General features: G+C 35.3%; 1 protein-coding gene and 1 long non-coding RNA gene across 3 annotated transcripts; one reads left to right on the top strand and one right to left on the bottom strand.

Moving 5' to 3' along the window:
- Positions 1-91: 91 nt before the first annotated feature.
- Positions 92-3997, top strand: LOC113037780 (uncharacterized). The gene is made up of 2 exons (XR_003274677.1): positions 92-1718; positions 3688-3997. It is a non-coding gene; the product is annotated as an uncharacterized LOC113037780 (long non-coding RNA).
- Positions 3998-7815: 3818 nt separating this feature from the next.
- On the bottom strand, positions 7816-16429 carry aqp4 (aquaporin 4). Of its 2 annotated transcripts, XM_026195121.1 has the most exons (6): positions 16297-16429; positions 15239-15313; positions 12929-13349; positions 12448-12612; positions 11236-11316; positions 7816-8803 (listed from the first exon to the last, which is right to left on the bottom strand). In XM_026195121.1, exons 1-6 carry the CDS (start codon positions 16326-16328, stop codon positions 8531-8533), a joined length of 1047 nt encoding a protein of 348 aa, XP_026050906.1. In that variant the 5' UTR covers positions 16329-16429; the 3' UTR covers positions 7816-8530. The 2 variants fall into 2 exon arrangements, with proteins under 2 accessions (XP_026050906.1, XP_026050907.1); XM_026195122.1 differs by lacking the exon at positions 15239-15313.
- Between the last annotated feature and the right edge of the window lie 258 nt (positions 16430-16687).

The raw sequence follows: 16687 nt of genomic DNA, 5'->3' as shown, positions 1-16687 counted from the left end.
TAGAAATGGCCTATTCTGAGTGCAGTTTCTGTAAAACAGGCCTACTTTCCCAGCAAGCAATAGCCGTCATTTCAACGTCTGGGTTAAATATAGACCAGATATAGTCCGGCTATGTGTAACCCACTTTTAGCCCAAATAACATTTAATCTGGATAAATGTATTTTTTTTTGCAAAATAACTTGTGAGATGTATGATATTCCATCATGTACGCAGAGTCTAACGTGATTACAAGTTGTTTGGTTTACTTTATTTTACATGTTATATGTGTAGGCTGTGCGTAGCCACGATTTAGCTCGTATTCAGACCCGGCTATTGTAGCCCACTTTTTGTCAAAACTGATTAATTGTATTTTTTTGCCAGGCAGTGCATGAAATGGTTAATATTCAATCATGTTCGCATTGGTATGATATCAAGGTTCAATACGTCATTTCACGGCATGGTAGATCACGATTTAGCTCCGAATTGGACGGGCTATATGCGGTCTGCTTTAGCCCACCTGGCGAAATTATTGCAATCTGGGCTCAGATATAGACCAGCGACCTAGAATATTAGTCTTTGAAATGTTTTCGCTTACACAGCTTAATATATATTTTCTGTCAAACATTCATACACAATCTACGATAAAAATATCTAATCAAATGCAATTGCATTTCCCAACCGCTAGATGGCACAATTGAAACACTACTGAGACATGTCTACTGGAACTAATGCCATTGCGTGACTAGATCACTTAAGCCAAATCTCGCGATAAACATTTCCGCCATTTTATTTTACACGAGGCAGCTGTCGGAGAGCAACGGGTGAGCAACAGTCTGAGTGAAAACCTTCACATTTCTACTTCGATCTTGTAAGTATGCGTGTTATTTTTGATATGTTTATTGTTTAAATTAGTTAGCTGTTATAATGTGTAGAAACCGTGACATTTTAACATTAACATTGCAGAGTACTACTTTTCTCCAAAAAGTTAACGTTACCTTGCACGTGTTATTGCAAATGTATCTAAATTCAATGAATGTGGTAAGCATGAAACTATGAAACTTATCATTACTATTTTTTTATTATTATAAAGATACCAGTATTTATTTGTATTTAAATTAGAGTTGATTTAAAGCAAATTCTGTAAGTACTTTACATAAAATTTAACAGCAGCATAGTGCAACATGAAAAGAAATTAAAAAAAAAAAAATCCTCTCCATTTAATAAAAGGTAGTGGCAAACATAAAGTCTTTAAACTTGTTTGTAAATAATTAAAATATGCAGCATACATTCAGTTTTCAGTGAATTTGTTTCAGATATAAATTTGAATGCTGCTTCTCCATGTTTTGTTTTGACTTTGGAGATATAAAAGTAGCTGGGTACTGTCCCAGATGTACTGAGAGGTCTGCTCTGGATGGTTCATAGTGCATCAGAAGATTAGAAATTTACTTTGGCCTTAAAATGTTAATTTAATAACCAACTGTAGTTGTTGGATATTAATTTTTTGACAGATAGCCAGTGTAAAAACCTCAGAACTGGAGTGATGTAATCCACTTTATTTGATTTAAAGACACTGTTTATTGGAAATTATCCTGCAATCAGTCAACAAAGTACAGCAATTGAATATACAGAACACTTGTCAGTGACTACCATTAAATGTCTTGTTACCAACATTCATCAAAATATATTTTTTTGTGTGTGTTCAACAGAAGAAAGCCATACAGGTTTGGAACCAAGTGAAAGTGAGTAAATGATTACATGTTGTTGTTTTTATTTTTTTTAAGTGAACTACGCCTATAAGTATTTTTTAAGTTTATTAGAGTTATATGAGTAAGTGATAAAGAATGATTTATAATGATAGTTCACTTTGAAATTAAATTGATATGTTTAAGCTTACCTTATGGGCATCCAAGATGTAGGTGTCTTTGTTTCCGCAGTAGTTTCAATTTTTATATTTTTAGGTCAAACTGTTCTTGTCTGTCAGTCATATAATGCAGGTCTATATGGTCACCACCTGAAAGAGCATGCACAGAGAAGTCCAAATTAAACAATTCCCCACCATACACACTGATAGCCTAAGACACGAAACGAGCGGTTTGTGTCAGAAAACGAACAGTATTTATATTGTTTTACCTCTTATAACACAGCAACGTCGAAGTGATCTGAGGGCGCGCGTGCTTTGGCGTGTGCGCATTCTGGGCTGGCTTAGTCTAAGTGCGGCGCTTGCGCAAATTAAGCCAGAACGCGGACGCATCACACACCTGGAAGCACGCGAGCCCTCATATCACTTGGACGTGGCTGTGTACAAGAGGTAAAAACGATATAAATACTGTTCATTTTCTCACACAGACTGCTCGTTTCGTGTCTTAGTCCATCAATGTGTACTTACGATGGGGAATTGTTTAATTTGGACTTCTCTGTGCATGGCCTTTTTAGGTGGTGACCATAGACCTGCATTATATGACTGACAGACAAGAATAGTTTGACCTAAAAAATCAAAGTTGAAACTACTGCGGAAACAAAGACACCTACATCTTGGACGTCCTTAAGGTAAGCTAAAACATACCAAAATTTAATTTCAAAGTGAACTATCCATTTAAACTTGAGGGAAGAACTAAAGTAGAAATGAAAATAAAATCTGTTTTCACCTTCATTTTAATAACTAAAAAAAATACTGTATTTCAGTTTCAAAACACATTATGGTAGTAGTCAGACATGTCTTGGGATAACAGTGTTACATAATCAATTATAATGTTAATTTTATTTCCATATTCAGAAGTTATGGATCCCAAATATCTAAGAGAATGGCGTCGCTTAAGAGATCGAGTTAATGCTCTTGCTGAAAATTAATAGGTCATTTTCATTGCCATTTAAGTGAAATTACAGAACTTGCATATATGAGCTTGATAAAAATGAACATTCGAGAAGAAAATTTCAGATATGTATATGTGTGTATGTGTGTGTCTGTATAGCCTATATATGTGTGTGTGTGTATATATATATATATATATATATATATATATATATATATATATATATATATATATATATATATATATATATATATATTGTAATAAACAAATCTCCATATTCATCGGGAAGAAGGAGGCGGGAACCGGCGCACAATCAAAACTCATTTTAATATTCAAAAGTAAATACAAAACGGCGCACCAGCCCCTCACGGACGACTGGTGCGCATAAATAAAAAGCAAACATAAAATAATGTCCCAGGCCTGGTCCTCTCTCGTCCTTCACGGTCGTCGCTCCAGTTTTATATCCTTCCATCTCCTACGTGGGACTCGATACTAGCGGTGGGGCTCAGGTGCAGCTCATCTCCAATCACTACACCTGGCCTCACTCCTCGTTCCCACGCCTCTCGGCCCCGCCCCACTCGCCACATATATATATATATATATATATATATATATATATATATATATATATGCCTTGTACAGAATTGTTCAATACGCGTATCGTTACACACCGTATTGCATCACCACTACGCGAGCAAAAATGTTCAATTATTGATATTAATTATAATATTGATATAAATTATTGTCTATATTGATATAAATTATATAGTCTCAATCTATATTCTGTTAACTCTATCTATTAAATCATCCTAGCAAAAGTGATTGACTAATTAGTTAAAAAGGATTGTCAACAATGTTCTTCTTGAGCAATAATTCTTTCCTTTTTCTCATTTGGCAGACGCAGTGATGACCAGCTTTCCATCAGCTATGGAATGTGAAATAAAAAAATGCTATTTCTAATCATTTCAAACAAGCACCAGGGAGGGCAGGGGGTGGGGGTTATGGATCTAAAGTAAACAGTTAATTCTTAAAAATTAATTGTTTTACATATTTTTCCAATGTTTTTTATTTGTTCATTTTTATGTTTGAATGTTGTCCAAGTTGTTTTTGTCTATATAATTGTTCAAAATAAATCCCTTTATATTCAATTAGTTTGGATGGATTTTCATTTATGAGAACCTGTTATATTTGAGTGAAAAGAATCCTTATGCCTCATTTTGTTGTCTATTACATGTATATGTAGTGTAATGGATGACTAGTCTATTCTTGGGCTATGGTTAGACGTCTATTAGATTTTCACTGATAGCCCAAAATCAGCCTTGTTTTAGCCTAGACCCATATTGCCTGTCTATTAGACGTGTGTAGTCATTTAGCGGTCTAATTGATGACTAGTCTATTCTTGGGCTATGGTTAGACGCCTATTGGACGTATATATGTAGTCATTCAATAGCTGTCTATTCTTGGGGTATGTTTAGACGTCTATTAGATTTTCACTGACAGCCCAAAATTAGCCTCGATTTAGCCTAGACGTCTCGGCTGTGTTTAGACGGCTATTAGACGTCTATTAGACGCAAAATTGCTTGCTGGGTTCTAACTAACTGGGAAGGTCACGGGAATGTCATGAAGATTCATTACTCAAAAGGTGTGGAAACTCTGCATGTCATTTTTGTGCAAAATATGAACTGTGAACCAAAGTGTTTATTTCTCACCAGTTCTGGTGTGACTTGTTGAAAATGTTTATTGTATTGTAAATGTCACCATGAATAAAATGGCGTATTAATTAAATATTCACTCAGATTCGCAACCTTGATAAAATTACTGTTGGTGTCAGATGCTATAGGCTATATTATATACATTACGCATGCTTTTAAGATAAAAAAGGAGTGGAAAAGATGGTAGGATAGTGAATGACAACAGGACATTTCAAATCGTCCTACACACACACACACACAGAGACAACCCCGAGGCCAGAGCATTAAGACTGCCCCCACTGTTCCAGTCTGGAGACAGACTTTAGGTACCACCAGCATCTTATCTTTAGTTAAACAAATGCATGAACCTTTCTTTCCTTCTTTTTATTTTCTTATTTGTCCTCACCCTCCAATTCTTGCTGTCTATCTCTCTGACAGAAAAAGGGATGATAGAGGATATTAATCTCAGTCCATTCTCATTGGAAGTGCTGCCACTCTTCCGCGTCTCCGGTAATGAGACACATCATTTATCTGCCTGTTCTCTGCGTGTCAGGCAGAGCCACGAGAAACATTTCTGAGTGTTTGAGGGAGATTTGAACGTGTGTGTGTCAGGAACGAGTGGCAAAGAGTGAGTAGGTATGAGGGAGTAGGTGTGCGGAGAACTGCGCGAAAAAGTGTGTTTGCATATGTTTATGCGCGCGTGTGGCACCTTCTCTGTTCACTCCAGGCACTGTGAGAATCAAACAATTTCATGCAGCGAGCAGAAGGGGAAATGAACTGAGCCGTGAGCCATAATAAAATTATCCAAATGTTATTATGGCGCCGGCTGCCTCTGTCCTACTTTAATACACATTTCAGCTCCTCCGGGTCTCCTGCTGGCACTAGCCCTGCTGAATAAATCAACATTAGCTTATGTCTAAATTATTAAGGAAGTGACTTAGGCTCCTGTTTATTGTATAAATTATTAGGAGGGTGAAAGTGTTAAATGCTTGATTTGCCATTTAAAATTTAAAATTCCCTAAGTAAGGGCTATTTCTCGGAATTTCCGCATGGTGTGTGCTTGTGGGATGCATGTATGCGCGCGCGCGCGACTGCGAATCAGTGTTTGCGTGAATGTGTGTGTATTTGCAAGAATATAAATACCGGAAGTCGACATAAGGTGAGAATGAAAATGGCAATGTTTTTCGTCATTCTAAAACTTTTAATTATAAAAAGGATTGAAATTCTGATTGACTAACCCGCATTCCAAGCCATTTTAAAATGCTGATAAAAGCACATCATCTATGGATTACATTTTAACGCTTTTAAAATTAGGAATAAACACGTTGAATGGACCTATTTGACAATTATCAGTAAAACGGCTTTTAAAATTTGGTATAAACAGCCTACCAGTGAAACAGACAATGTTAGTGTTTTATTTTCAGTCCACAAGCTAGGTCAAATACAAATTATTTTGTTACATGACATATAAGTTCAGTTGAGGTGACCTGTCCAGAGACAGAAAGCTAAACATAAATAAATAATGTAATCAGGTAACAACATTATCAGGACTTGAGCCTGGCCCTGACAATGTTATTTTATGCATGTTTTCTAATATTAATGATTTCAGTCACTCGAAGAGACTTTTAAGAAAGACCAGCAAGTGTAGCAGAAAAAGGCCTCTGTATGTCTTCAGAATATTTAAGACTTAAACCCAGCTTTGTGTATACAATCAGGAAGATCAGACCTTCCACACACAGCCCACTTTAATTTGTCTCCAGGAATATTCATTGGGCTGCTTAGTATTAAACTAAACCACAGTGTGAGCAGGCATGAATATTCATTGTCAGATTGTTTATTGTGTTTAGCCTCGAGCCCTGGCTTCAACTGTCACTGCATCAGACTTTTGTACATGTATGTATGTGCATACACGTGTATTTTTTGTGTGTGAGTTCTTAGGTCTGCACTGGCCTAAATGACTGACTCTTCTTTTCAATTTCCATCACTTGTTTTGGTGTTTAATATCTGTGATGACTTGTGAGTCTGTGAAGTTGGATTAGTGCACACTCAGTCCAGAAGGCTTTGATGCTGCTAGTCAGTAGTTTGGGTAGCTTTCGATGTGCGTTATGATGGAGAATCTCCTTTGTAGTCACATGGGAAAATAAATATTTGAACAGACTAACTGCTGAGTTTTTTTCTGTCTCCAATTAATTTAAGTGGAGCAATTAAGATTTAAATTTCCATAAATAGCTGAGGGAGGGATTGAAGAACGGGGGGCTGCCTCTGTTACAGTCAAAAGCCTTGGGATTAACCACCTTCTTAATTATAAATAAAAATATAAACAGTGCACACTCTTCCTCACTCCCTCCCATTCTGATTCACACACACACACACACACACACACACACACAAACACACACAAACACAGACACACAAACACACACAGACAACCGGATTCCTGCACTTTTTAACCAATGAATTCACAGGATCTATCCATGATGTCATTTGGGATAAAGGAGTTACAAAATAAAGAAGGTTGCAAATATAAAGAACTAATTATTGGCAACAAATTTTAAACACATTATATTAAACAGAAATTCCCATGACTTTACCAATTTCTTTCTCAAGTCTTAACATCAAACATTATTAAAATGATTCAAACAAAAATCAGTTTCTTCTGCATTCTACAAGACAGTCTTGGTTTGATCACTCCCCAGAGAAGAGGGGAGCTAAACGCCCCATGGAACAATATCTCAATATCTCAATATCACTAACATTAACAAAATGTGCTTCAGCATTACTGGAGTTTCAGTCTAACGACGCAATTTAAGGATGTGCAGCCCTCTGCTGGTAAAGACATGGAAACACAAACAAGAATTACAGAAGCTCTTTACTTTTTAACTTCCATAAGACATTCCAGTTACTTTTCTTTAATATAATATAATATAATATAATATAATATAATATAATATAATATAATATAATATAATATAATATAATATAATATAATATAATATAATATAATAATTATGGAAAAATTTATATACATAACAAATAACTTTAAGTATCCAACACAGTTAAATAATAAGCCTAAAATGACATACTTTTATAACAGGTTGGCTATTAATATGAAAGAACTGAGAGTGATTATGCTTGATTGTCTCAAAAAACAAACAAAAAAACTTCTGAACCTAAAAGAAAAATTAATCTAAAACATGATAACATTTTTCATTGATTACATGTTTTCTCGGGAGTATGAGAATAAGTAAAGGTGGAAGGACACAGTACGAGTGATTTTAACAAGTAAAATCACAGGCGGACAAATTATGCATTTTGGGCTAAAAGAATTACATTAATAGCCTTAAAGACAGACATAAAATATAAAAATACTGAATACAACATTCGATTTCAAAGGGAGAAGGTGAAGACAGAACTAAAATCATAAGCAGACAAATCATGCCTTTTCAGTTCAAACAGAAAATAAAACTCATTCAGGGATTGCATTTGAATAGATTTCTGACAGCAGCATCGAAAGATACAACATTCATAACCTTAAAGAAAAAAAAGCTATAAAAATACTCTAAGCAACATTAGATTTAAAAGGGAGAAGATGGGGACAGAAGGGGTTAATTCATAGAGAGTGCACTGAGAAGGAAAATGATCTGCATTATTATGGTGATGATCTAATCTCAACCCTGACTGCCAGGTAATAACCCGAAGACCAAACAAAAGCGTAACATTTGCGTAGATGTGAGAATCCCATTTAGTTATCGATTCAGTAGTTGATGAGGTGCATCTGCTAAAGGATGTTCAGTGACTGACTAAAATCTTCAAAGTGGATTCTATCGGATATGAGATCTATGGCCTGTGACTGGCTTACAAGGAAGAGCGTTTTAAGCGAGACCATTAGGCGGTTCGTAGCTCGTTCTTAATGATTAAAGTCAAGTGTTGTGAGTCATTCTGTAGAGGATCTGTGCACAAACACACAGTGTGACTCTAGATCAGATCTGTCTCTTTGAGCTCATTAATGCTGTAAGTGTTGTGCTGTTCCTCCTCAGTGCCTCTCACTAGTCATACGGACGACAGCACCTCTCCAGCAGACTCCCTCTCCTTCTTCTGTGTCCTCTCCCGGTCCAGCACTCTGATTGCTGCCTGCTTGGCCATGAGCTGAGCTTGATCGCTGGGGTACGAGTCTGTGTCCACCACTCGATACGGGTCGATTTGGAAGGGGCTCTTGGAGAGGATGTCAGCATAGCGGCGCTTCAGGTCAGGGTCGGGACAGAATAGATATTCGTACACAGCTGCAGCCAGGATGCCCCCTATTAAAGGGCCCACCCAGTACACCTGAAAGAGAGAGAGAAAAACAATGACTCTTGTTCAAAAACACGGTGAGCTCTGAAACTTTGAGATGACATCCAAAACCATTAATTTATCTTATTTGTGTAGAAAAAAAAAGCAAAAAAAAAAAAAAAGAAATGTCATGATCTAAATGTAATAAAAATAGCTCAAAATCTGTACCGGTATATAATTAGGATTTTTAGCATAATTAAGATTTGTTTATTTAATTTATTTGTTATAAATTGTTTTAATATTTTGAACAAAAAAAGGTTGAGAAATGTTATGATTCAGAGCATATTTAGGTTTTCTTTTAATAAGTTTGTTTAATTGAATACAGTTCAATGCATTCATTATCATCTTTTATTCAAATTGTGGGTTTAAGGATTTAAAAAATAATAATATGATGTTAAATGAATAACAAATATTTCAGATTCTGCACTATATATAATATTTAAGATTTATTTTAATAATTTCTTTTAAATAAAATTAAATTAAAAATGTTCACTGAAATTGTGAGCTTTAGGATATAAATAACTAAAGAAGTGTTATGATGTAAAATTAATAAGATATATTTATAATTATGCTCCAGTATATAATATTTAAGATTTCTATATTCATAATTATATTATATATTATATTACTATTATATACTTTATATATAATTGTTATTTTTATAATGAATGGATGAATGTATTAAACGTGTCACTCAACTTGTGAGAAAGAAATGTTATTATGTAAAATTAATAAGACTTATAATATTTAAGATTCTGCATAAATTCGTAATATTTAAGATTGAGTTTTTATGAATTTATAACTTTAATGAATGAATTGAATGAAATAAACTTTTCACTCAAATTGTACATTTTTTTGAATAAAATGTTATTAGGTAAAATTACTAAGAAATATTAAAGATTCTGCACCAAAATATAATATTCAAATGTTCTAAATTAATTAATTTAAATAAAATATCAGTTAAATATGCAAATGTTTTACTCAAATTATAATGGTTATATTATAATAAATGTAATGAAAATTGTATTAAATTAAAATTAGGAAGACAGAAAATGTTTCACTCAGACTTGATTTCCACTGTGTATTATTATTATTATTTTGTTTAAATCTCAGCATTATTTTGTATATATTACAGTATAAAATGCCTTTCCTTTCCTTTCCTTTCCTTTCCTTTCCTTTCCTTTCCTTTCCTTTCCTTTCCTTTCCTTTCCTTTCCTTTCCTTTCCTTTCCTTTCCTTTCCTTTCCTTTCCTTTCCTTTCCTTCCCTTCCCTTCCCTTTCCTTTCCTACAATTTCAGTCCAGTTCTCAATAATCTGTCCTACTCTTATGTATCCTATTATATGTCTAATATATGCATGTTATTATATGTCTAATATATGCGTGTTAACCAGGATATCGACTTCTAAACTGTGCCAAACCTGGATTACTAACCGCTGTGATGACAGAAATAGAAGTGGGTGTTACTCACTGCATAGCACAGGACAGATATATTTACCTTTCACAACCCTGGACAGCGCTGCGCAAAACCTGTGCCCAAAAATTCTGTCCACTTTGTTTGTCTCATTATTTCCAAACTTTAATATATACAGTATAATGATCAGCAGCAGCTCTCATTAGTGTGACAGTACCACATTAGCCTTCATGTGGCTTCACCCTGATGTATTTCTTTTATTCAGAATCTCTAAAATATTTCATCGATGAAACTCACACCAACACTTTGAAAAGGGCACCGCGTGTAGCCCGCTGTAAGTGCGGTAAACACTGCATGAAAGAAATGTTTTGACCTTTCTAATGTTACAGCGCCAATGACGAGACCCTGTATCAAACTTGATGACAGCAGCAGTCACTCAGACGCGCCACTCATGATGATACATAACGCTCATATGTGCATGTAGGGAGCACACCAGCCAGTGTCATGACCCGGCGTTATTTTGAATGCCACATCTGTCTGGCCTCTGACTGCTGTGCAATATTTCAAGCAGAATGACATTTAAACCCACAAGCAAAAGAGCTGCAGTGTATGCACTGGGCGCTGACAATCACAACCTTTCTGATATTCAGTACAACAGCAGGATCGAGATTATAGTGCAGTTCTAGAATTGTTAAGATACACTGATATATTCAAAATTAAGTAAACCAGTATTTCAAGCTTTATGCAAAAGGTCTGTGGTCGGTCAGAGATAAACACTTTGTTGTTCCAAAAATAATTCTTCTTTGAAAAAAGTAAAACAAAGCCAAAATTTTCTACTTAAATAAGTTTTGGCACCGAGTCAATTTTTTTTCAGTTTCACTTTTATGAACCACAGTTCTAAAGGGCATGGTGACCTTCAATCTTTATGCGCATTAATATCACTGTAGGAATTAGCAAGAACTTAATGAGCATGGTTTATCTACAGTACATGCAGAAGATATTGTGTAGAACTTACCCAATGGTCCTGCCATTTTGCCATGATGACAGCAGGCCCAAAAGAGCGAGCTGGGTTCATACTGGCTCCAGTGTACGGGATCTGAAACAAACACAAAAAACTTGTTACACTTTTATGAACTTACATGTATTTTGAAACAATGGAAAAACATCCCAAAACTCCAAAAAGTACTTATGATGCATTGCAGTTTCCACCTGAAATGAACACTACTTCCAGTAAAACATAACAACTTTCATCTCTTTTTGGACAAATTATGATTATAGGGCATATTGCTAATTTATATTTTACCATGTTTTTGTAAACGAATACATTTTTACATTTGCATCATAACCAGCTCCATATGTATGGCTTTTCTAGTAAACTTGCTTGGTAGCGCACCTGGTGCAGAACATGTGTACGAGTCCTGTGTCTCAATAAAGTGAGAATGTTATTTCAGAAAATATGTATCTCACATTTGCCTGTGTTAACACTAGCCAGGTATACTGTACATTACAGATTTGAGAAAAACTTGATATTTTAAAAATATTGATGAAAAAACTATTGCAAAATGATGGTGTTTCCAAATTTAAAAAGTGATGCTACTAAAACTCATGATAAGTCATGAACACGCATGTGTTCACTGGAGATTCACATCAAAAATGTTGCAAAACCTGCAAGAGGCAATATTATATTTTTACAGAAATGTCCATTTTGCCAATCGGAAATATAAAGAAACTGCATGAGAGAAGATGAAGCATAACAAGACAGGAAGATTGAGTGAGCTGAATTTATGATTTAAATCATAAATCTGCTCTAAAGGGTCTTAAATAGTGTTTGTACCAGTGCCAGGCCTAAATACATGAGGGCACGCAGAGGGCATCCCGCTCTCATGCCAACATACTTAGCAACACAAATGAGCTTTCATATAAACACCTCATCTGCGGATTCTGCTGGGACTATTGGCATGGAAATAACACCATCATTTGGGATCGTAGCTAGGCTACAAATTCTCCAAAGGAGAACTAAGCAGATACACCTCAAGAGGCTAATCTTAATAGGATAAAGATCTTCAAGTACTGCTTAAAAATGTGCTTGACAGTGCAGGACTGAAAATATTATCTCCATATAGTTAGAAAGTGCTCACTAGAAACATGCCTTGGAAAGCAACTGAAATGTACAGCAATGCACTTTTCCACAATTGTTTTCTAACGGCGCAAATCAGAAAATACTCACAGCAAACAGATGGCCGATGCACACTGACAGTCCAATAGCCAGGGCTGCTGAACCTTTGAGATCACTGCGTTTGGGGTCACAGGTGGCAAAGACAGTGAAGACGAGCTCAAAAGTGATTATGAGCTCTATCACAATTGCATGACCGGTGGAGATTTCAGCATTGACCTGCAGGAGGTGATAGTGAGTTAAGTGTAGAGGGAATTTCATCGACTGCTTGCTCCGCACAGTGTTTTTCAATTCTTCTCCTGGAGGGCCCAACCAATTAAAATTTTTAGGGGTCTTACTAATGTGACATGCTTAATTTGGGCTATTGAGTGCTTTACTAATACGTTTAATTATGTGTAAAACTACTAATAAAGTGTCTTAAACACTGGACCCTGACCTTTGTGTGCCACATGAAGAAAGAAATGACAAATGGTGAGTAATTAATGACAGATTTGTCATTTTTGGATAAACTAACATTGTAATTAAACATACTCACAGAAGTCACTCCCATTCCTCCTCTCACTGATGCTGGTGTCACTCCGTACAAGATAGCCGCCCCCACCACTGCCCCCAGACACTGTGCCAACAAATAAAACACACCCTTTGCCAGACTCAGCTTCCGTGTAGCAACCATCGCCGCAGTGACGGCCGGGTTAATGTGGGCACCGCTGATGTGCCCAAAACACTGGACCAGGGTTGCGATGGATAAACCAAAGCAGAGAGAGATGAGGACGAGGTCGGCAGGCGGAGGGTTCTCCTGTGTTGCTGCCCAGTTGATAGTGGATCCCAAACTGAGCAGTACAAATATCATCATGGCTAAAAACTCCCCCGAAACCGCTCGCCAGAATTCCTGAGTCCACACACCCTTGAAGGCTGCCATGATACTGCTATTGCATGAGCAAGACGACACACACCTCCTTGAAGGAACAAAAAAGAGAGTATTTATAATACCATGAGTTAAAAATGCTTCTATGTTGCAATTATGTTTGCTGTGCTGTGTAGATTACAAACTGTGTTCAGATTAAATGTTTTTTTTTAACATTATATAATCAAAATAGATTAATCTATTTGAGTACTTTTAGATTACTTGTTCCCTAATCAATTTATTACATAGATTTAAATATGATTATTTTGTACCATACTGGTATAAAAACACATATATTCTATTTTTTGTTATCAACATAAACTGGATTAAATATTAAATTACGTCAGGGTTTCCAAAAAGGGCTTTGTGAATGAAAAAAAAATAGAGAATTAGAGAATCTCTCATAGTGTAAATAATAAGTAATTATGTAATCAACAAAAAAGTAACTGTAATCTGATAATAGGCATTTTAAAATGTAATGTAATGTAAAGTATTTTATTTCTGGAATCTGACATACATTACATGCATTGCATAATGCAGAGTACTTATTATGACCCAGCACTGATTATCTGCATAATAATTTCAATAAGATTTTGAATTTAAGAATTATTATTTGGTTTGTCTCTCTTTTGCTTTAATGGGAGGAGCATTTGTGCTGCATACAGCATCAGTACAGGTAAAGAATTCACCTCTTAAATTAAAAATCTATTTCCTTCCTTATCATCACATAATGATGATAAACCAAATATATACCATGATGATTAGAAGATCCAGCTTGATTTTAAATTATCCAATGAGCATATTGTGCTTCTGACCATCTGTACAAATATTTCGATGGTCAGTCTCACAAATTTACTTATTTGACTTAAGAACAGTGCAGTATCTGACACGATTTTTCAACATTTCATGTCAGAATCTTTCTTTTAAAACTTTCAAAAACTTTTTTTTCCCCCTGGGACAAAAGATTATTGCATTTATTGATAACAAATGAGCGAGAATACACACAATATAGAACAATACACAGGAAAACTATTTTCAATCATCTGTTATCTATTATAAAAGATTGTAATAGTGTTTTTATCTCAATCTGCATGGTATTAAAGTGTCTCTTCATGCAGTTAATCTGTGCGCTCCTTCCAAGTGGAAATTCATCCAATTAGAGTGGCCTCAGTTTCCTTACAAAGATTCCACAGAGCACAGGCTCAGAAAAATTCCAGAAAGAGCCATAAACAAAGTGGATCTATTATTAACCATACAGCAGCTGTTCAGCATAAATCAGAAAGAAAAACGCATATAGAAGACATCATTAGCAACACTAATTAAAGTGACACTTTAAACATCATCAAGAAAATAAAGATAAAAAATAACTTTAAAGTGTTGAGGTATATTTATAATAAGAATATGTTTTATTATTAGGCATTTACAACAAATTACCATGGCAACCATAGTTTCTAATAAAAATATTATATAAAATATTTTTTATAAAAATAAAAAAAAAATATGTAACCATATTGTAGAAGATTCGGAAGTTTTTAAGACTGTTTGAATAATTTTCATATTAATTTACATTCAAATTGGGGAAGAAATATTGAAACTAGCTTTACAAGCTAAAAAGTACGCAAATGACCTGTTTAACGGACCAGTCAAGGACTCCAGCTAAAACCAGTAGGCGTACACCAGTTTAGACTGGTTTAAGATGCAGCTATGGTTTAAAATGCAGCAAAAGTCAAATAATAAAACAGAAACATTCTGCGACGCAGGTTCAAATGTTCCCTAGATGATGACAGCGAGAATGAGCGATTATTTCGGGGATCAGGGATGTTTTCTGGCAGGTGTAGCCTATACAACTGAGCGTCATTTAACCCCGTGTGCTGGTAGAACACAAACATCACTTTACAAGCCCAAACAACTTACTATCAGAGCCAAAATCGACAAACTTACCGAAGAAAGCCACAACTTCTGCTCGGAACCGAGACCTGCGATAAGGCTTTTCTCATCCCTGAACAAGCATCTTCTCTGTGGGAGAAGTGTAGGATCTCGCTGTAGGTGTGAGGATCTCTTTTAAATGATCAATATGTGTGTGAGTCTGAGTGTTCAGCATCTCCTCCCTCTGATTCACACACACGCGTTTCCCCCAGTGTTCTGATCAAAACCATTAAACTCAATGAACACGACAGCGTGAACTATTGCTTTGTCTTTGCGTAGTGCTTTTATTAATATTTCCCAGCGCTGCATGAGAAACACTAACGCGTCAGCACTTAATTTATTTTAAATTACAGTACAATATCTACAGCGGAAATATAAATAAATAAATAACTATAAACTAAATAATAAATAAATAAATAAATAAATAATGATGTCCTAACTGTCAGACTTCAAACAGTAATCGATGAAGTTGTAAGCCCAGCTCATATGACATTTCATATGATGACATTTCGCACTATGTCTTATGATCTTTATTTATCTTTGATCTATAGAGACTTGTGTTTGAACCTTATACCTAACCAACCAGAGAGAATAAAAAGTTTCCATTATTCATAATCTGGCCAAAACATTGCTACATTATATTAGCCTATATACAACTTCAAGCTTCTAAACCACAGCTTATAAAGCTTCTTCACCAATGTGATATTAAAAGAGATCAGATGAAGCACAGCCTATTCATTTATATACATTTTCATTCATAAACACTGTCAAAAAACCTTTTATGGAAGCTTGTGTGCGTACGTTTTGCATGAAATACTATTCCACGCTTTCACGTTTTTTTTGTTTCAATTTAATACATATTTTGCCATTTCTTTGTAAATCTTTCAAAAATTTCCTAGCCAATCTTTAGTGAAAATAGTTTCAAAGTAAATACAATGTATGAACATATCTTTCAAATCATTTATGATTTAGGTGTTCATAATACCGACTGTACAAATAAACCAGCCAGCTAAACATATACAATAATAACATAATCATGGAAATACCTCTAGCACCTTTCCTCTTGAACTCACCTGAATCTGTCCAGGGCTCCACAGCTTGTCATTCCTTCCTCAGACTGACTGGCAGCTCAGTGTGCTTCTCTCTCAGTGTCGTGTTACCGGCTCTTCATGGTCAAATCAGAGCTGAGAGACCACAGCACAGAGATATGAAGCTGTACAACTGATCTGACAGCACTGACAAGACCACAGACACGTCTCACACAACTCACGCCTCATTGTGTCACACCACATAGAGGCCCTATCTATCTATCTATCTATCTATCTATCTATCTATCTATCTATCTATCTATCTATCTATCTATCTATCTATCTATCTATCTATCTATCTATCTATCTATCTATCTATCTATCTATCTATCTATCTATCTATCTATCTATCTATCTGGAGTTACAGTACAGCCAC

Source organism: Carassius auratus, chromosome 20, assembly GCF_003368295.1.
Source record: "Carassius auratus strain Wakin chromosome 20, ASM336829v1, whole genome shotgun sequence".
Lineage (NCBI taxonomy): Eukaryota > Metazoa > Chordata > Actinopteri > Cypriniformes > Cyprinidae > Carassius > Carassius auratus.
Note: the sequence above shows the minus strand (reverse complement) of the source record. Positions and strands in the feature narration are given on the sequence as shown.